Below are 20,145 nucleotides of genomic sequence, written 5' to 3'. Positions count from 1 at the left end.
AACAGTCTTAGACAGAAGCCTGCCTCTCTTGGTTTGTGTCTTCATTAATTTTGAGTAGTCTCCTTTATACAGAAGCACCTGGGACTCTGGTATCCAACCTAGCCTGTGCTTTTCTGTGTCTGGATGCTTTCCCATATCTAGACTGAGCACACCAGAGATTTTTCCAAACCAGAAATATAATATGGACAGGTACCATACACAAGAACTCAAGAAATTGTTGACATTTTGTGGAGTAGATAAGGAACCACAAACAAAATCCCCTGTGATGAGAAAAAGCCAGTGCAGCTCTAGGGGATAAATCTGCTTGAAATCTCCAAGCCCTAAAAACAGAGGCCAAGGGTTTGCTGGTTTGTCCTCTCCAGATTTACTCTTTCCTAAACAGAAACTACTAGTTGCAAAAAAGGAAAAAAGAAAAAAAAATCCTATCGCCTTCACCAAAGCCTTCCATTCAATGTTGACTAAAGCAGAATTTTACACTTTGCACAGAATTTACCTTTTTGGATGGACTTTTCTCCTTCTATGATCAGAGTCCTTTTTTCCTGCCTGTGTGTATCAAATGTCCAGTAGATGTTCACAACGTAACCGCTGACCTGTCAAACAGCAAGGGCACACAATACAAACTATCAGTTCAGCTGGTTTTGCATGCAGTGAAAGACTCACTGCTGAAAGCCTTTGTGTGGTATTTTCCATCCTAATTAAGAGAGCTGGAGTTGTTTATGAAAAGTAAGAAATTATTTGGCATGAAATAAGGAGTTTTTAAAAATTATTGCAATAAATTAAATAGGCAACAGCTTATCCCATCCAGTATCTACCATTTACCCAATGAAAGGCTTCTTTTCTTTATTTTAGGTTCAAAGTAATGGTAAAAATGTTACCTTGATATTAGTAGTCATTTTTAGGCTGAAACTTATGGAGTCCTCGCCATAGCTCTCAATGCGTATGACAGGTGGAGGAATGACTGGAAGGAGAGAGAGAAAGAGCTGTTACCACAGCACAAAGAAATACAAATTCTTATTGAGAGGGGACAGGTAAAATACAAGCTTCTGTTGTGACAACCAGCTCTCAGACCAGGAATTTGCCCATCTTTCCAGCCCCAACCTTGCCTGTCTCCCGTGTGCCTCAGAGAAAGCCCTGCTGTACCTCCACCATTTTTTTCAGTCAATCACTTAAAAGCTGCTTTACCTGTGCCTTGCTCAGCACAGGCTGGGAGCACAGGGGTCTGGGCACAGGTATTGTCCTTCTGAACTCAGTGGGACAAGCTCATATCCCAATTAATGGCTTCTGGCCTTCCGAGGAACTGGTGAGGGAGGTCAGGAACTATCGATGGGGACAGCTGCCAAACACTCATGCAAAACCTGAAGTGAAAGCTATTATAGTTTCTTCTATCTCTGTTGTTCTAACCATCAGGTACTCATGTACTTCATTTTATCTGAATCCTGCAATTTTAGTAGCATGGTGTTTTCCTTCCTTCCTTTGTCAACATAGCGAGCATGCACTTTTATCTAACAAATTAGCAGACAATTCTGACATCAGAATATAGCTTTGGAAGAAAAACTTGGCATGAAAACAAGTAAGTTCAAAAGGCTTTTCTAAAAAAACAGTTTGGAGGGAAATGATTTACTGCCGTGTTTGAATTTATCTACTGTCAGACTGTAAGGCTGTGATAGTTCCTAGGAGCCTTAGCCATCTTTAGGTGGTCTAAACTACATGAGATGCAGAAACCATCATAAGCATAAGCTAAGAGGGGGAAGAATGAGCAACCATCCTTTCAGCCAGCAACAGTGAAGGAGTTAGTGGTAATGCGTCTTGCCTGCCTGAAGGTAGGATCTAGCCTACACAAGTCAGAGGGAACCCATCTGCAGTCTAGGAGAGAGGGGCACCTTCTGGACAGGCTTCTCGTCCACTTCCAGAGCCATACATCCACCCTACGTGCCACAGAGTTCAGAGGAAGACGCAGCAACCCGTTCAGACTTGCCACTGAACTTTGAGGCAGCTCAAGTTAAGGGAAATGGTACAGCAAACTTGTTAAATAGTGCAAAACACTCAACAGGGAAGAATAAAGGGTGAGGAGATGGCTATGCATGCTGCTGCTAACACTTCAGGCTTATATTCTGCCTTTTTGTTATGTTGTCTGAGTTGACTGAAACAACAACACTTACCTTTGCCTTTTATGGTGGTTATGGATTTGGAATCACTCCAATTTCCCACTCCTCGACTAGTTACAGCAGCAACCTTTTCAAAGAAGAAGGTTAGTTAATAAGAATAAATGTACGCCACCAAAATTGTATAATGCAAACAGAGAATGAGGTCAGAGCAAGGTTATGGATGTGGTGGAGCTCATGGGAAAAGGACTTTGAAGCAAGCAATAGCTTAATTACTTGGCAATAAAATGCTTATTACAGAGATAAAGCAGACTACTTTAAGTCAATTAAAGGAATCTAAGGGGAGGGAGGTGCACCCTCTTTGCAGATAACCACTCTCTCATGAGATCTTTATGAAAAGTCCACCAAGATAAGGAGCTCTGGACTCTTATTTGCCATAGTGTAGGCAAGAACCATGCCGGTGAAGTCCATGTGAGTGCTGAATCTAGTTCCAAAGATTTATTTGGGAACGGATTAGTATGGGAAGGAATATCATGGAAGGAAAGACTTGCTCCAACCAGCTGTGAGAATAACACTGATTCATGGGGCACGGTGAGGGGCATTTATCCCAGTGACCTCCCCCAAGAACCCATGCTCGCTCAGCACAGGGCGGATGGACGATGTGGCAGAGTATATATTTCTCAGGGCTCACTGTGCAGACTGGCATCTCTTATTCTTATTACTTTTGTCTGTCGTTACCCAGCTTCTCCCATGTGCATACATTCCCCACAGGCAGATCTGCTCCTTTTCCCAGTGATACAGTAAGGACCAAATTGATCTTTGGCCCAGATCCAGTACAATTGCAGTGACATTGGAATGGGCAATTAGTAGTGCAGATTTCATAATACAGCCTCGTCTTCTGGGAGAAGGAGCAAATCAAGGGCCTTAATTCAGGCCCTGAAACTATATACATTCACAGCGCAAATGCCAAGCCCCCTGCCATTAAAGGAGCAGGATTTTAACAACATACTTTAAACAAGTACTTGACTGTGAAGGACTTAGACCATTTAGTGAAAAGTAATGAGAGCATGCAGAGGTAAAGCTTTGAAAATACTCACTCTAACTGTGTATAACGTGTTGACCTGTAAGTTCTTGATCTCAGTGTAGTTCTTGGTGGTTCTAAGGGATGACCACTCCTTGGATCCACTCCTGCTGTATTCCACCTAGAAGCACCAAAACAAGGGATAAGGCTCCACAGTCAACAACACTACAGGGTGACAGGTCCCTCTGTGTCAAAATGTCAGGAGAAAGAACTACAAAAGCTTAGAAAGGGAGCCAGAAATGAAACTGTGAACCTGAGAACTGTGTCGCTACCTACAGCCCTGCAGCACTTCTTCTCCCAACATGCCCAATGCCCTCAGCAGATTTCCTCTACAAAATGTCCTGTTCCTGGCCCACCTGCCACTGCAGAGATAGCTGTGCTCCACCAGGCCAGCCCGCGCTGCTGTGAGCCCCCAGCAGCCTTCCCCATCCCACCGCCGACCAGCCCCGCTGGGCAGCAGGACTCACGATGAATTCCCGTATGAGGCCATGGGCGTTCACGGGGGGACTCCAGCAGCCTGTCACCACACCCTCAGCTTCTTTTTTCAGGGACAGCTGAAGGTTAAAGGGAGCATCTGGTACTAGGGAGAGAAACAGAGGTGTTAGTGACAGTCGCAGCTGTGTGTCCAGATCACATGGGGAAAAGCAGGGACCCCCTGAAAGGCCGGGACAAAGCAGGGATGGCCAAGCAATCCCGGCTCATGGAAGATGTTTTATTCCTGCAGTGGTGGTCCAAGTCCCTTTCATGTCCCTCTGGAGCAATGATGCCTTTTTTGTAACTGTGGTGGAGCCAGGATTTTGTTAAGCTCTTTGTTTTATCCTGCATCCCTTTCCTCGCCTGCCCTCCACTCCGCAGCTGGACAGATCTCGCTCCCTGTGTGTGGTACCAAACAGCCCCACAGGCTCAGCACTGCACTGTGAATTGAGATGGGCTTCCCAGTGGTACTAAACCCCTAAGTCACGGGGACGAAAGAGAGCAGGTTGGTGACTCAGTGCAGCACCCACTCTAGGCAGGGAACCTGCAGCCGTTTTTCCCAGTCCAGTACAATTCCCAGGCCTGTGGAAAGGCTCCTTTTGTTCCTAACAGGGATACCTCCACGGTATCTCCTTTCTAAGCCCAAGCGGCACGCATCAGGTCACTGGTATGAGCCATGCAGGTCTGCTTACATCCTTCAGGTGCCCGCAGAGTGATGAAGTCATTGGTGTTGTAGACTCGGCTGAGACACTGCACTTGGATTTTCACCTGATAGGTACAGTCAGGCTTTAGGACTTTCAAAACACTGTTGGTTTTGTTGCTGTGGGTTTCCAAAATCTTCCAAATGCTTTCACCGACCATCCTGCACAAGATAGTAACACCCCTCCAGTCAGGATGGTGTTCAGTACCACAGGGGATACAGCTTGGCCCAAAGGGTGAAACCATCTTTCTGTACGTTAAGAGCTTGCTGCTTAGTTTTCTTTTCAGTAAAAAACACACCACCGGCTTGGAAAGATGCTCTTTGAAAGCCTGAGCTAAACATAGCTTAGTGACTTAAAAGCACCACCCTCTAAGGTTTCTTAGTGGTCCCACAAGACCCAAGTGGAACGCCACACCCGCACCCCCGAACATAGCTATGTTACTGTCTGAGCAAACAATCAGGGAGGAAACAAATACAGCTCTTCGCAAAGGTCCCCTAGTTACAGCTATTTTGGGTCTCCTTTGCAACCAAGTATTAGAAGATTTTCCAAGCAGAACTAGATTGTGCAGCTCTCAGTCTTTCAGGCCTGATTCTGTACAGTACTTTGCTGTAAACAGGGGCAAACTGATACCTCATGCTTCTCCTGTAATAGTAACGGGTCATGGGTGTAATGGGTGGTGTACCTGTAGTAGATGTTGTAGACGCAGGAGGTCGAGGACATTCTTTTTGGCCGAGCCCACGTCAAAGTTACATCGCCGGAGAAATCAGCTGTCCACTGGAGGTTCTGGACTTTGTACACAATCGTGTCATCTAAGCAGACAACAGGAAAAGTTAAGTCTGTCAGAGTGAAATGAGCTCTTTGCCCAGAATAGAAACGGGAGTTATGCTTGGAGCACAAACAACATGCAGAAGCAGAAACAGTAGAACAACTGAAGGGAGTATCTGCACCATTCAAATTAGATGCATAATTTAGGTGGGTGTTATCAGTGGAGAAGAGCAGGCTTGCCAGAAGGCAGTTCGGAGCAGGAACATACCCCTGGTGCTCTTAGTTCTCCCCAAAATGTCTTGGTTGTCTTTATGCTGCATCATACAAGCATCCCCTTTCCCCTATGGAAAGATAAAGTGTGGCTGTTGATGAAATACTGAACATCACTTTGGAAGCGTACCAGTGCAAACTGATCAGTGCAAGCTAAGCCACTGTTCTACCCATGTGATGAATCTGTGCTGTCACTGCAGGCCACCCAGACCCTTTCTTTGTGTGTTTTTCCTTATCACATCTCACATTCAGCAGAAGGACCCAGGTGAAGGCTGGTAATTAAGGCAGTAGTCTGGGGATTGCCTTGACGCAAGCTCTGTGGCTGAATCGCTACCTGACCTTGTGAGAGGCATTTAGGGGACAGCAGCACTGTGAAATCCAGCGCTGGCAGCGGTGGGGACTGGAGGTGCTTATCTGACACGGCCCAAATCCACGCCCTGCTCCTGCTAGGCCATTCCCTGCTCTCTCCCTCTGGGGATGTGTGTCGGAGCCCACATCCAAACACTGTGAGCTGGCCCCGCTCGGGTGCTCAGCTTCATTCCCAGTGCTCTTCAGAAACCAAGCAGAGCCGAGCCAAACTGCTGCTGCTTCACTTCCCCTAACCAACTGGAAATGAAACCCAGCAGGCACGTGGGTCCATGGACAAGCACAGCAAGACAAGCTGTCTGAAGGAAAAGAGATGGTTTCCCCTTGGCGTAGCAGCCAAGCCATGAATCTCGGCAGCTCCTTCCCCCTCCCCGGAACCTGCTAGCCTCTCCCAATCAATATTTAATTAAAGAACTAGAACCTGATTCATGCTCAAACCCCCAAGCAGCTCAGTAGGAAAGCAGCTGAATCTCATGGCTGGCCAGACAGCAATTGATCGCTGTCATCTGCCCAGGGCGCGCTGCTGTGTGCATCCCGCCTGCCTCCACAGGGCCATCAAAGGCCAGCGTGGGAGGACTAGCGAAGGCAGCAGGGCACGTGCCATGGCTCCCAGGGTCACCTTGCAAAAGAAGACAGAGCTGGAGACTATTGCTTCACCTGTGTGTCACATAAAATAGAGAGCTTTGCTCCTACCCATTCTAAAGTTATTTTTCTATGTCTGAGGCTGCTGGAAGACAAATTGTCAGTGTAGAAGATGGTTGGGAAGTTTGTCCCAGCAGGTTATAAATGGGTGAGGAGGAAGCCTGGACAACTGAACACAGGCAGGTACGTCTAGGATGTTGTGAACGAAAGGTCACGTAACCAGGAGAGCACCTTTGCGTGCTAACACAGAGCAGGGCATGAGAAATGGGAGAGGGCTGCTGCTTACCAGTGCAGTTCCTCTCATCGCTGCTGTCTGAGCAGTCCAGATATCCATCACACCGCTCCGTCACCATAATGCAGGCCTCTCCGTCCTCGCATTTGTAACCATTAGGGCACGACAGGGTGCTGTGAGTAGCTGAAAGAGGCAGAATGGTTTCAGGACTCAGCGCAGGAACACTCTCTGACCAGCACTGAGTTGCCTGCAGTGCCAGTGCTGCTTCAAAAGCAGGCATGATGCTGGGGTGGCTGCATGTCGGGGAGGGAGCTCAGGCAGAGCGTGTCAGTCATAGGGCTGTCTTGTTCTGGCTGCATCTTCTGACATGGTGGCATCAGAAGAACCTGGAGCTTATCCCACAGAAAACAACTGGACTTCTAATAGGGATGGCACTGGTTGTTTGGGCTCTTTATTCCTATTTTTACTGTAACACTGCATTTACTGCAAGGATTTCACCAGCGATAAAACTCCTCAGTGGCTCCCCCATCTCACAAAGAACTTCCCAAGGGAAAGAGCCAGGCGAGACACTCTCCCCTCGCGGCACTCACGGCAGTTCCTCTCGTCCGTGCCATCCTGGCAGTCCCGCACACCGTCGCACCGCTTCCAGTTGGGGATGCACTTGTGCAGCTGCTGGCACTCGAACTCGAACCGGCTGCAGCGTCCTGGGAGCCCCGGGGGGGTGGCCGTCACGTTGGGCCCTGCACACGCCAGCGAGTGAGGAAACGACCCCAAGGCACAGCCAGGCAGCTGCTGCCACCAGGAGGGACCAAAACCTGTCCCCAGGTCCCGATTCCACTAGATGGCAATCTCTTCCCATCTAGCAGGTTCTGCTGGAAAGACACCTAAGCCATCCTCTCTCCTGACCGCAGAGGGCTGGGAAAAGCAACTGCCCGCCCGGCGGGGGATGTCCTGCAGCAGCTCAGAGCTCGGCAAGCCTTAGCAAGGACTGCAGCGAGGAGCCCTCTTTTACCTTCGGTGCAGGTGTGAGCTGCAAACCCAGCCTGCAGCCCTGCTCTCCGTGCCCCTACACAGTCTAAGACATGACAGTGAGCAGGGGCAGGGGCCTGCTGCAGCAGTACTTCAGTGCATGTGGAGCTGGAGCAGTGTCCCAGATGGTAGCAGGAGGTCTGACCCCAGGGAGAGAGGAGAAGGTGGGTGGGCTTTTACACCACGGTGTAATTTAACCCTGTGATGTGGGAAGGCTCTGAGACTTGAAAGGCCCACAGTCCTTGCAGATGTGACCCTACAGGAAAAGGGTGACGAAGAGAAAAGCTTACGTGAAGTTGGGCAGGCTTCCTCGTCAGAGCCATCGGTGCAGTCCTTGTAGCCGTCACAGACCCAGCTGTTCATGATGCAGGTGCCGCTGTTGCAACGGAAGTGATTTGGTAAACACGTCGGTGAGATCGATGTAGTAATGGGATGAACTGGAGAACCTAAAAATGCAGCAGGGAGAGCTGATCTGAGATCCTTGCTCCTGCGCACAGGCTGTAAGCCGGGCCCATTCCCAGCAGATTGAGAGCCACTAGTAATGGAGGGAAGTGGGGAGCAGGCATAGTATTACGAGCCCAATGTTTTCATCTGTATTGTATCTGCACAGCTCCTAATCAGGATTGCCAAAAACACAGAGTAAGAAGATATATGAGTGCACACTCAGCCCATTCATTTTTCAGAGCCATGGGGGCTGCCACAGGCTGCCCCAAGCAGCGCTGTGGGAAGGCAGCTGATGCTGAGAGTGGTCTTTCAGTGTGCCACAGCCCAGCCTGGGCCAGGGCTCCCGCGAGCAGAGCAGAGCTCTGTGTGCCCTGACCTTCACAGTCCTTCTCATCAGACCAGTCCCCGCAGTCATTCTCCTCGTCACACTTCCACCGGTTGGGGATGCAGTGCCCATTCCCGCACTGGAACTGGTAGTACCGGGAGCAGTTCGGGGCCTCTGTTGGGTTTTCTGACAATGAGAGGAGAGTCCCATCAGCCCTACAGTTATCTCACCAGCCTTCAGCACTGCTGAGATGTAGAAGCACCTCAGGCCAGGCTACAGCTGGCCCAGATAGCATCAAGCATCACCCTATTTCCCTGAGCAGCACAGGCAGGGTCCTTTTTCTTCATCTTCAGCATCCCCACTTCTCACAGCCCTCGCTAGCCTGTTGCCACCGCTATTATGTCTACGTGCTGAGTGCTTCATGGCCAGACACCACCTACGATCTCAGAACCAGAGCTGACGGCAAAATTCAGACAAAGCATGGCAGAAATGGAGAAGCAAACCCTGCAAGTCTGAAATGAAGACGCAGCTGCTTCATTGCCTGGGTACCACTCCTACAGCTACCCAGGGAGCAGTGGTAAATATTGAGTTTGGCTGAAAACTGCCTGTCTGCTTTGGGCTGGGAATCTGTGGAGTAAATCCGGTCACACATGATTTAGCCAACCACAAGATCTGCCAGCCGTATCCGATTTTCAGTGTGCTTCACTTTACCTGCATGCAAGATGAGGAAAACGATACTGATCTCCATGCAAGACATTGCGATGAGCAAGTGGAATGCTACGCACATGCATGTGTATGTACATACGTGAATGCCTACATAAAACATGAACAAGCCAGTAGGCTATGCTCCTGAAATTCAAAGGAGGCTGGAGCTATGGTAACAAGAGACCCTGAGGTACTGCTCACCACAGTTTGCTTCGTCAGAGTAATCACCACAGTCATCCATCCCATCGCACTTCCACACCAGGCTGATGCACACGCCATTCTGGCACTGGAAGCTGAACTGGTCGCAGGTCCGGTGGAACTCAGGGTCCTGGGCTGCAGGGCGGCATGGAGAGACATCAAAGGTTTAAGTGTCAAGACCAAGGGCTTGACGGAAGCTCATTGTTGAGGAGGAAGGAAGGAGCACACTCAGAGGCAATCATGGATTTATAAGCAGAACACTACAGTCCAGAGCCACCTCTTAGGAGATCTGGCAGTGTTCTGGTACCCTGGGGAATGCACTCTCCTCTCCATGCCTCTGGTTTCATTCCCCAGCCAAACCCGCTTTTGCAAAGATGCACAATATCACACTTACAGCAGCCAGCATAGTTGGCATCTTCATCTGATCCGTCTCGACACTGGATGATGCCATCGCACACCATGGAGTGGAACAAGCACTGCTGCCGGTTCTTGCACACAAAATCCATGTAGCGGGTGCACAGCGGTTCTGGAGAAATGGGAGGTCAAAAGGAGAGGAGATGGCACCTCTGCTGTCCTTGGCAGCAGGAATGCCACCTGCTGTCATCTGCACAGACCTGAGCGCAGTGGCTGGATTTCAGGAAGTTACAGAAAGTTTCCAAGACAAATCGCTCGAGCTCTGTCCCTGCACAGGCTGCCCTTGCCTGATGGCGTGCTGGGGCGCAAGCGGGTTGGCACACACACCAGAAGGGGTGTGGGCACCTCCCTGAATACAGCTTGTGGCAGCATATCCTCCCTGTCTGTCACAGCCCTGCCTACTGCGCCTTTTGCTGATGCTGCAGACCAGCCGATTTCCCAGGGGGCTCCTGAATGCTAACTAAAGCTTTCCCATTATCTCACCAGGGCTTTTCTCCCAGTGAGACAAGCTCTGGCAGACCATGAAGGCTGTCAGCCCTCGCTGCCAGGGCCCCGCCAGCTCCCTGCAGCCCTGGTACCCACCACAGTGCTGCTCATCCGAGGCGTCGGAGCAGTCGTTGATGCCGTCGCAGTGTTTGCTGGTTGGGATGCAAGTGCCGTTCGGGCACTGGAAGCCGTTGCACTTTTTTTCTGAAATTCAGAATTGGGTGGATGTTGTGTGGGGTTTTTTTAAAGCTGCATTTAGTTAGCTACAAAAAACCCTGGCATGGCCCCAGTTGCCTTCTCCCTGTGTCTGCCTGCTTTTGGAGGGATGGCAGTTGTCCCCGTGAGTCTGCCGCAGCATTACCTCAGAGAGTTTGTAGAAATCCCTCCCACCCCGTAGCAGATCCCACTCCGCATGTGGCACGCATTACCGCAGTTGGCAGGGTCCTCATCAGAGCCATCCTGGCAATCGGTGTCCCCATCGCAGGCCCAGCGCTGTGGGATGCAGTGGCCGTTCTGGCACTGGAAGCTGGAGGCCTCACAGGTGTGATATACTGCTGAAACCAGAGCCAGGGGGACCGCCTGAGCGTGGGGTGACACCACATCCCTGCATGCGTTGAGTTGGGCCCTGCCATGCACCCCTGCTCCCTCCGCCTGCACAGGGACACCGCGCTGCAGCAGGTCCCAGCACTGAGCACAGCTGACCACCCCGTGGGCAGGAGATTGCTGGGAGTCCAGACTCTCCCTGGGTCATGCCATGGCTTTTTCCCCTCCATGCTGTGCTTGCTCACAAGCCTGCTGTGCCTAAGGGATGGCTTTCAGAGGCTAGCGAGCCCTCTCAGAGCTCTCCCAAAGTTAGGAGCCTCTTTCCCTTTGATCTGGGTCGTTGGGGTGTGTGCACAAAGGTGACAGTGGTGGTACCTTGCCAGAGATGGCAAGAAATGTCGCAGTGAGCAAGCAAGCCCTGGCAGAGCAGCAGGGTCCCCTGCGCAGGGCAGGACAGACTCAGAGACAGACTTTAATTAAGGCAGGCAAGGCTTTTCTGTGTTGCCAAAGCAAACTAGAAATATAATTCTCCTTGGGTTTCCAAGGGAGTAGGGCCCTGGCTCTCCTTAGGCTCCTGTCACGAAAATATCTGCCTTTGGGGTATCTTGGTTGAAGCCTAGTCTATGTTGTCACTTTAGAGACAAATACTACTCTTCAAGCAGAAGAGCACTCATTATTATTGAGAAGAAAAGCAATGCTCAACTTAATTAAATTGGATGCTACTGAATTTTAGGTTAGCGAGTGCCATGCACTTGCAGGTATTTCAAAATACTACAATCTTGTGGCAGTAATATTCTATTAGGTATTCAGCATGAAATGTAATTATTTTAGATAAGAGCAATAATTGCAGTCAGTGAAGTCAGATGAAATGTTTCTCAAATAATTGCGATCCTCTTAGATAATTTCAACTTTAGGATTTACAAACCCAATATGCTTTTTGAAGTAGGTTCCCTTCCTGTAGTAATTCTCTCCGGAGAAACTCGTATGAGAGATAAGTGATACAAATATAAATTAAACCTTCTTATATAGCCACGTACTTGGAATACTAATGACCAGGATCCCCAGTGCCACGCTGTACAGCACGTACGCTCAAGGCACGGCAAGTGCCACAGGGGGTGAGTACGACAGGAGCTCAGAGGCCTGTAAGGGATCTCCTAGATCCTCGTGCCAGAGCCCCAGGACAGCAGTCGGCATCGCTGTCTGCCCCAGCAGCTCCAGGGCTGCAGCCACAGCAAAGCCGCTGTCGGTATCCCCCGGGGCTCTCGTGCTCCCCACAGGGCTCCCCTGGCCCCATCAGCCCATCTGCTCCGACAGGCTGATCTCAGCCACACAGCGTGGAAACCACTGCTTTTATCCTGAAATATCCCCTGTATTGCTTTACAAGTATGGTCTTGTGTCTTTCACTGATGAACTGAAGCACTGCCTGCTCTCAGAACTCTCTTCTCATGCAAATACTTAAGGTTTTGGCCTGGTTGGTTTTGGGGTGTTTTTTTTAATGGAAAAGGCCGATACATTGTTATCTGCTGGTTTTTTCTAATGAAAAAGAAGGCTCTGCCTGGGTGTTAACCTCAGAAGACTGCTAAGGAACATCAGTTTTACACTGTGGTGCTGATTATGGTTGAGTGTTGTGACTTTCAGCTGCAAATACAGAATGAGGCTCACAGGTGCAGGTCGTGCTGCACAGGAATCCTAAACCAGGAACAATACTATTTCTGGCATCAGTATGAGCTGTAAGCAAACCCAAGAGTGGATCTTTCACATGTAACGCTGTCGTTAGATTCTCACGCTCATGGAGCAAAGTGAGGCTACTAGAAGAGAAGTCACTTCCCAAATTAAATCTGCCTCACCATTAGATCAATTAATTGCAGAGAAGCTGTAAAGAACATGTCCATTTTCTGCAACTTATTGAATGGCAAGAAAATGGCCAAAGTTCAAGCTGTGAAACGCCATCAGTGCATGCTGGCCTGTTTGCTGCCTCCATGCAACAAAGGAGCCCTTTCTGTGCAGAAACATCCTCTGGCTGCCCAGCAGCCACAGACCTGCTACCCCATTCAATGCAGCTTCAAAGGCACGGCCGCCGCCGGCTGGCACACAAAAGGTGGACGGCCCTGTGGCCACCACAGCCAGGCACGCCTGTTGGTGCAATCTTGCAAGTAAAAAGCAAAGCTGGATCATTGTGCGAGCATCACAAAGCTGTCAGCAAATTCAGAGCAGGTCCTATGGCCTGTTGAAGGCACTGGAGGAAAGAAGCCCTTTGCTTTTGGAGCATTACATCACCCTGAGCCGAGCTGCAGCCTTCCTGGCTGCCCTGCTGGGCGGCTCAGGTAACAAGCAGGGAAACTGAGGCACAAGATGTTGGCCAATGCATACAGCACTTCAGGCTCTAAGTAATGAGTGTTTGCAACAGATGGTTATTGATCACATCAAAGTGCTTACCAGTGCAGTTTGCTTCATCAGACCAGTCCCTGCAATCGTTATCACCATCACACTTCCAGGAGAGACGAATGCACATCCCTGAGCTGCAGCTGAATTCATCGTTTCTACACTGGTGAGCCTCTGCAAACAAGCACACCCATTTCAGATGTTGTTGGAGCCAGAGGACAGCAGAAGGAAAGCTTCACGTGGGCTATTGAGGCTGCTATCTCAGAGGTGACAGACTAGACAGTCCTGCAAAGGGGACTCATCTTGAAAGCGTGTTTTCCTGCCTTGTCCCTAGCCCTGAATGACCAAGACCTACCGCCCTGCTGTTTACTAGCCTCTTCAGTTCAGCACCCCGCCTCTCCAAATGGCTAAGCTGGAGGTGGATGGCCACAAATATAGCACCTCTGAGCAACCCATGCCTTCCCGTGCACTTGCTGGGCAGCTGCCCAAGGCCAGCTTGTAATCTCTACCAAACCTATACCAATCTCTCCTGGCTCTGGGCCACAGGAGCACCCAAGGAGCAGAGCCGGAGAGCTGGATGATAACGGCTCAGAAGTCTCCCTGCCAGACCGCAGCAAGAGGGAGAACCAGCACACAGCCTCACTCTCTGCTCCCGTCCCTCATTTCCCAGCACCCAGTAAATGATGGGAGGCAGCTGCTGGCCAGAATAAATGGGGGATCAGGCAAAGCGCTGCCTTACTTTACAGTGTCTACGAGTAGTAGCCTGCCCCAAACCACTGCTGGGCTTTCCACCTTTGCATAGGGACAGGGAAGGAGGTTTGAGTGAGGGCACTCACCACAGTGACTTTCATCGCTGTTATCCCCACAGTCGTCCTCCAGGTCACATTTGTAGGACAGCGGGATGCAGGTCCCTGAGCCCTGGCAGCGGAACTGCATCTCAGCATCACACATGGTGGTGGCTAACACAGCAGGGAGGGAGAGGACAAGGAGAAGGAGGCTAAGGCAGTGGTTGGGAGATGGTTTCTGCTGCCCGAGTAATCGGTGTAGGGAGAGGGACAGCATCCTTCAGGCTTTGCTCAATGCAGCCTGAGTAACTGTTACAGTATTTTGTTGTCATTATGAGGCACTCTCCATAAAGCAGAGTAGGGCAGGGTTAGCTGTCTGTCTGGGGGTCAGGACTGAAGCTCCTGCCACTGTCATGTCCACTTGCAAGCCAGAGGCAGCACTTCCCAGCCAGGGAGCAAGAAAGCCAAGGCTGTGGAGATGGCTGCTCCCCACAAAAGGGGCCCTGAAACCATGGGTGGTGGGATGAGACAGGGTAGCCAAAGGAGGGGAAAGACTGGGCCCGAGTGTTCCTATCCAAGGCAGCATCCCTGTGCCAGACTGGTGAGCCTCCCAGCAAACCCATGCAGAGGAACGGGTACCCCCAGAGGCTTTCACTCACCTGGAGCCAGACAATGAACTCAGACTTGGACTCTGCTGACTAGTACCTCAATGTTAGCAGGAAAATAAGCTCCTTATCAGTACAAAATGGGCATAAACAGCATCTGTCCACAAACACCTGGTCCTCCACTGATTCCTAACTTTAAACCTGGACCTTTTTCCACAGTGCACTAATCCAAATGCTTCAGGCTCTGCAAAGCTGTGGAACATCTCCCCCTCCTGCATCAGTGGTCCCTAATTTTACTTGAAAAGGTGACCTCCATCTTTAATGTGTGAACTCAATTTATTAGCTCAACAAGACACCCACATCTGCATGATGCAGACAGAAAGTCACTTTCTATCCACACTCTTTTCCTTGGTATCAGCTGTGCCCTCAATTGGCCTCAGAAGACAATTACTGCAAGAGACAAACACACGCCATCACATGACAGCTGGCATCAATCTCACCAAATTTTAGACATTTACATCTGAGCTGGTCAAGGGGGAAATACCGGCCCTTGCAGGACAACTCATCCAACCAGCTTCCGATGTCTGCCAGAGGAGATGAGATACACCCCCAGAGCACCTCTTGCTCTCCATGACTATGAACAGAGCGTAGACCATCGGCTCAGGTGCAATGCTGACAGAGCACACATCTACACTTGAACAAGCAAACGCCACCACAGGACACTTACGGCAGTTCTTCTCATCACTCATGTCCCCACAGTCATTATCATTGTCACACTGCCAAATGCTGTTTATGCAGTTCCCATTGAAGCATCTGTACTGGTTTGGCAGACACGTGTTTTCTGGTGCAAAAGGGAAAACAAAACCAAGCTGGCATTAGGCATGACGCTGCGCTTTCAGAAGATAGGACATACTCCTCCCCGTCCAAAGGGCAGCAGAAAGGTTGTGCTGACCTCTTGCAACAGCAGAATCTGCCTCTCAATGTAAAGCAGCAGCAAGAACTAAGCATGGTTTTACCTTCCTTTATGCAAGTGTTGTTCTTCATGATATAGCCATGAGGACAGTCACACTTCACCTCCCCTGTGGGCAGCAAGGTGCTGGACACCCCCTCGGGGCACTTGCAGCTCCTGCCATTGTTCGACTTGGGCAGGCAAAGCAGGCTGCAGGGCTTGGCAATGCAGGCATTCTCCCCTGGAGCGAGAGCAGGGGGGAAGAGGACATGGTCAGGACAGAGGGCTGGAGACGCCGTAGGAAGCCCGGTTTCACCTTCCATCCCAGGCTTTGGGTTCAGACCCCGATTAGGAGCCAGCTCTGCGGTACTGAGTGCTGAGGCTGGCCTTAGAAATGTACAGAGCCATCTGCTGCAAGGGAGATCGAGGGCCTTAAAGGTCCTCCCAGTCTGTTGCAGGCTGCTGACTGGCAAAGCCCTTTGACAGCCTTTTACCTGTTTGAAAATGAATCCAGTCCCTTCAGGGCATTCACACACAGGGGCTGCTTCTCCCTTATCGCAGCCCAGATGGATGACTAAGTGAAGGGCAAAGCTGGTGCAGCTCTGAGACCCTGTATTTTTTTTGGCCCCTACAGCCCTCTACAGGGGAAGGCCATGCTCTGTGACCTAAGCTCTAAGGTGCCACCACAGCTGACTGCCCTATGGTCTGTCTCCCTGATGGGGAGCATCTCTCCGGGCAGCTGAAAAGGCAGGTGCACTGCTCACGGAACACATTCCTTACAACAACGGTGCCTGAGCGATTCAGACTCTGCAGGAATAGGGATATATTCAGGCTCACAAAGTGTGAGCTGGGATGGCCCAGTGGCCTGGCAACCTACAGAAACAGGGGATGAACGCACTTCTAAATCGCAGGAAAGATCACCTGCACTCACCTGTTGTCTTCCCTCTGTAAAAGATTTTCATATCCATGATCCCATTTAGCCGGCTGACTAAGATCTCCATTTTTGAGCCGCTGGTTTTGGATGCTCTGAAAATACTCAGCTGTGACCAGTCATTCCAGTAGATCTCATTCTGAAACAGAGGCTTTGCTCTTAGCGTGAGGAGCAGTGCTGCCAGGGCCGTGCCCATCAGCGGTTACTGCACTAAGCCACAGCAACTGCCTGGATGCGCAGAGCAATCAAGAGTGCAAAGTCTCCCCAGCCCAAAGGGCAGAAGAAGGGGAAGACCTGAGCTGGGATTTGAGCAGGAATGGAAGCAGCAGTCACATGTGCTGAGTGGCAAACAATCTGGGGAACATAGCGCAGTGCAGCTGCTTGGGAAAGCTGCACATCTCTTGGATGTTGGTCCCAGTTTCAACTGCACCTGCCCGCTTGTTTCAGGGTTTGTGGGGACATGCCAGGAGCAAGAAAGAGAGCAAGCATCGCACCCACTCCTACCCTCCAAATCCAGTGCGCTCAACGCTCCTTCGCCACCCACCTCATAGACAGACTAACCTCAGAGTGTGCACACTATGGAAACACATACCGATGGGAAACAAGCCGTTGCAAACATACCTTAAATACAGCAATAGCGTAAGGGTGAGGGAGGCTGTCCAGGATCACAGATCTCTGCAGCCCATTGAAATTGACCCTCTCAATCCTGTCCATATAGGCTTCAGTCCAGTAGATCCAGTGCTCATCCACAGAAATGCCATTTGGCCACCGCACACCCTCTGAAACGATGCACCCAGCCGATGACCCATCCATGTCGCTTCTGTAAATGCCAGCTCTGGAGTCTCCCCAGTCTGTCCAGAACATCAATCTGACAACAGGCAGAGAGGTTACTCAAAATCATAACAAAACAGCTCATCAAAAGGAAACAAGTTATGAAGCAGAGGTTTGAGTACTTCACATTCCATGTCTCTTGCAAGAAATGCCTTTGGAAAGGCAGCTCTTTGCAATTCTAATGAATGCCAGCGGCAGACCTACAAGCAGCACAGAGGCTTATTTAGCTGCAGGTTCTGTGGTGCGAGCGCAGCTGTAGGTTACCTTGTGCTGAACTGCTTTGCTTTAGCACACACACCTAAAGACAGCTCAGGTTTGTCAGCACTACACTTGCAGCGCAGCAGCCACGGCAAAACCATACTCAGAAGATGTAACTTGCATTTGGCTCCTGAATTTGAGCACGGCTCGGTTTCTCAAGCATCACTGCAGCTTTCCCCACTGACCAGCCAGTTTTACTGGCAGGAAAAGTTATTTACTAGTAGATAAGTATGGGTAGGAAAAGAGCAGTTAAACTGAAAGAAAAACCAAGTCTGTGATTGCTGCGAGGCAGCTGGTGCCTTGGTCGGGCACATGATGGCAAGAGTGTGGCGCAGGACTGAGCCATGCCTCGCTGCACTGCCCGCTGCTGCTCCCATCCCCCCGTCGCACCCTTTGGGGCTGAGCCTCGCCAAGCTTTCTGAGCAGCACTCTCCCTTGCGTTTGCGTCTTACAAGTGTAGTGTTGAAGGAGGGGCTGTAACAGCATGGCACCCCTGGGCAATACCAGGGTACCTGACTACTTGTGATGCTTGATTTCTTACCCATCTTGGGGAACTAGAGCAAGGGCTCTGGGTCGTTCAAGTATCGAGGAATTGAGGACAGTAAGTCGCAGGTCTCCGTCTGGATTGGCAACCTGAAGTCGTAACCAAAAAGAGGAGTTGTGCATTTACTGTGGGCAACTGCACTGGTTAAAGTTAGGTAAAATCTGTGGCAGGTAATTACTGCTCCCTCATAAAACAGCTTCCATGGGCAGAGGGAGCGGTTACGGTGAGGCAGGTGATAAAAGAGGATGGATTGGTGTAGGTATTGACATTTCTGTGTGACTGAGCGAGCAGCCGGCTGCTGCAGTGCTCTGTCTGTACCCTGTGCTGGCTGCATGTACTGCACGAGGACGCTGCTTTCCACCACCCCCACCCCCGATTTCTGCTGTGCAATTCAGTCTCACAGACCAACCTTGGTTTAAGTACACAGGGCTGCATGGTACCGTATCCTGTTTGCATTTAGATCCAATAAAGTGGCATGTGGGACAAGGGTCAGTGTGCAGTAATGCCCCCCCCGCCATGAGACTTCAGGGCAGCACCCAGCTCAGGGCCCAGCCTCAAGGATGCACTGACACAATCACCTCTTTTTAGCATGGGTCGGCGTAGCTGTACCTCAATTTTGGGAATCCCGGCGTTGACCCAGTACAGCAACTGACTGAGTGGTTCAAAGGCCAAAGCTTCCACTGTCTCCAGCCCAGTACTTATGATTATTTCTTGCCCAGAGCTCCCGTTGAGACAAAGACGCTGGGGGGGGAAAAAAAATCAGAATAAAAGATGAAGAATTTCCACAGCCTCAAGAAGAGCACGGTCAGGTGTGCGAGGCAAGCCGTAGCTCAGAGGGAAGGAGTACCCAAGACAAACATTTGGTTTTCAGGGTGTATGTGCACCACCTGCCTGTGGTGCACGGAGGCGATGACACGGGCAGCCGGGGCTGCGGCAGCATCTCCACTCCCTGGCTCACCTGTATAATGTCCAGAGTGACATCAGCCCAGTACAAGCAGTTGTGGTCATAGTCGAAGTCCAGGGCGACTGCCCCTCGCAGCCCAGCCAGGGGCAGCTCCTCACTGACGCCAGAGGCGAGGTCATAGCGGTGGATGGAGTAGCGGGTGGCGTAGAGAATGAACTCATTCTCCTCTGCAAGAACAGGGAGAGCCTTATTTAGACACTTCTGGCCAGTTTAGGCTACTCAAGGGACAAAAAGAAAATACCAGGTATTTTTTCTTACCCGTGACTGCACGTTTTAGCACCTCAGCATAAGGGAGGCAAAGGCCCTTTGTCTCGGCGGGATTAGGTTAATGAGAACACACTAATAGCTTTATGTGGGTCCGGAGCGCAATGCCACCAATTAGAAATAAAATACTGATCTCCTGTTCCTCAAAAATATCATAAAATAGGTGGGAATGATGTAAATCTGCGAGTCCTAGGGGACGCTGGCACGGCAGTGAATATCCCAGAGTGGGTTTTGTTTCTGAATTGTGACAAATCCAGTGTAATGGGATCCTGGTCCAGGACAAAGTCTCCTGGGCATTAGCACACTACTGGTGAAGTCCAATAATGCTATTAATGAGTAAGTGTAATGTCGGTAAGTAACTCTGGCTGTGCATCCCTAACGAGATTAGGCAGAGATACGAAACAGATACTGTACATGAAAGTGTTACCATGGTGCAAGCCAACACCTATCTGAAGACGATCAGCAAACACTCTGGGAACACGGCACTTCAAAGCCCAGCCCAGTCAGGCAGGGTCCTTCTCGGCATGACTAACACAATTCTCCAAATAGCTCAAGAGGGTTCAGAGGGGTGAATAATGTCTCGGGCTCTGAACGACGAGGAAAACTAAGCACAGCATTGGCACGAATCCCAGCAGAGGGAACGCTTCCCCAGGGACCTGATGAGCCCTTTTGCACCTGGAATATCTTTTGCACCCTAAAAAATCTTAGGATAGTGCAGAGAAATCTCAGGCTGGCTGGTCTGGCTGCTCTGTGGCCCTGTGGCTCTGCTCAGCCACAGCCCAGGGCTGCCCTGCCTGCAGCACCGGCGCAGCCACCCTGTCCCTTGCATGAGCCACGTCCCTGTCTCAGGCTCGC

At 50.5% G+C, this 20,145-nt stretch overlaps 1 protein-coding gene across 3 annotated transcripts in view; it reads right to left on the bottom strand.

Moving 5' to 3' along the window:
* SORL1 (sortilin related receptor 1) overlaps positions 1 to 20,145 on the bottom strand; it is a 53,402-nt gene that overhangs the window by 9,063 nt on the left and 24,194 nt on the right. For 2 of the 3 annotated variants that reach the window (XM_056322747.1, XM_056322745.1), the window contains exons 17-40: positions 19,021 to 19,193; positions 18,672 to 18,803; positions 18,060 to 18,151; positions 17,051 to 17,297; positions 16,430 to 16,568; positions 15,566 to 15,739; positions 15,277 to 15,390; positions 13,996 to 14,118; positions 13,214 to 13,333; positions 10,663 to 10,788; positions 10,331 to 10,438; positions 9,729 to 9,860; positions 9,338 to 9,469; positions 8,483 to 8,617; positions 7,953 to 8,108; positions 7,224 to 7,373; positions 6,688 to 6,816; positions 5,041 to 5,167; positions 4,350 to 4,519; positions 3,651 to 3,763; positions 3,200 to 3,304; positions 2,160 to 2,232; positions 876 to 958; positions 494 to 590 (exon numbers count right to left, since the gene is read on the bottom strand). In XM_056322747.1, coding sequence (XP_056178722.1) covers positions 494 to 590; positions 876 to 958; positions 2,160 to 2,232; positions 3,200 to 3,304; positions 3,651 to 3,763; positions 4,350 to 4,519; positions 5,041 to 5,167; positions 6,688 to 6,816; positions 7,224 to 7,373; positions 7,953 to 8,108; positions 8,483 to 8,617; positions 9,338 to 9,469; positions 9,729 to 9,860; positions 10,331 to 10,438; positions 10,663 to 10,788; positions 13,214 to 13,333; positions 13,996 to 14,118; positions 15,277 to 15,390; positions 15,566 to 15,739; positions 16,430 to 16,568; positions 17,051 to 17,297; positions 18,060 to 18,151; positions 18,672 to 18,803; positions 19,021 to 19,193 — 3,150 coding nt within the window. The remainder of the gene's footprint in view (positions 1 to 493; positions 591 to 875; positions 959 to 2,159; positions 2,233 to 3,199; positions 3,305 to 3,650; positions 3,764 to 4,349; positions 4,520 to 5,040; positions 5,168 to 6,687; positions 6,817 to 7,223; positions 7,374 to 7,952; positions 8,109 to 8,482; positions 8,618 to 9,337; positions 9,470 to 9,728; positions 9,861 to 10,330; positions 10,439 to 10,662; positions 10,789 to 13,213; positions 13,334 to 13,995; positions 14,119 to 15,276; positions 15,391 to 15,565; positions 15,740 to 16,429; positions 16,569 to 17,050; positions 17,298 to 18,059; positions 18,152 to 18,671; positions 18,804 to 19,020; positions 19,194 to 20,145) is intronic. The other variant, XM_056322746.1, reaches the window with a different exon arrangement.

The sequence above is a fragment of the Falco biarmicus genome, chromosome 20 (genome assembly GCF_023638135.1).
Source record: "Falco biarmicus isolate bFalBia1 chromosome 20, bFalBia1.pri, whole genome shotgun sequence".
NCBI classification, from domain to species: Eukaryota; Metazoa; Chordata; class Aves; order Falconiformes; family Falconidae; genus Falco; species Falco biarmicus.
Note: the sequence above shows the minus strand (reverse complement) of the source record. Positions and strands in the feature narration are given on the sequence as shown.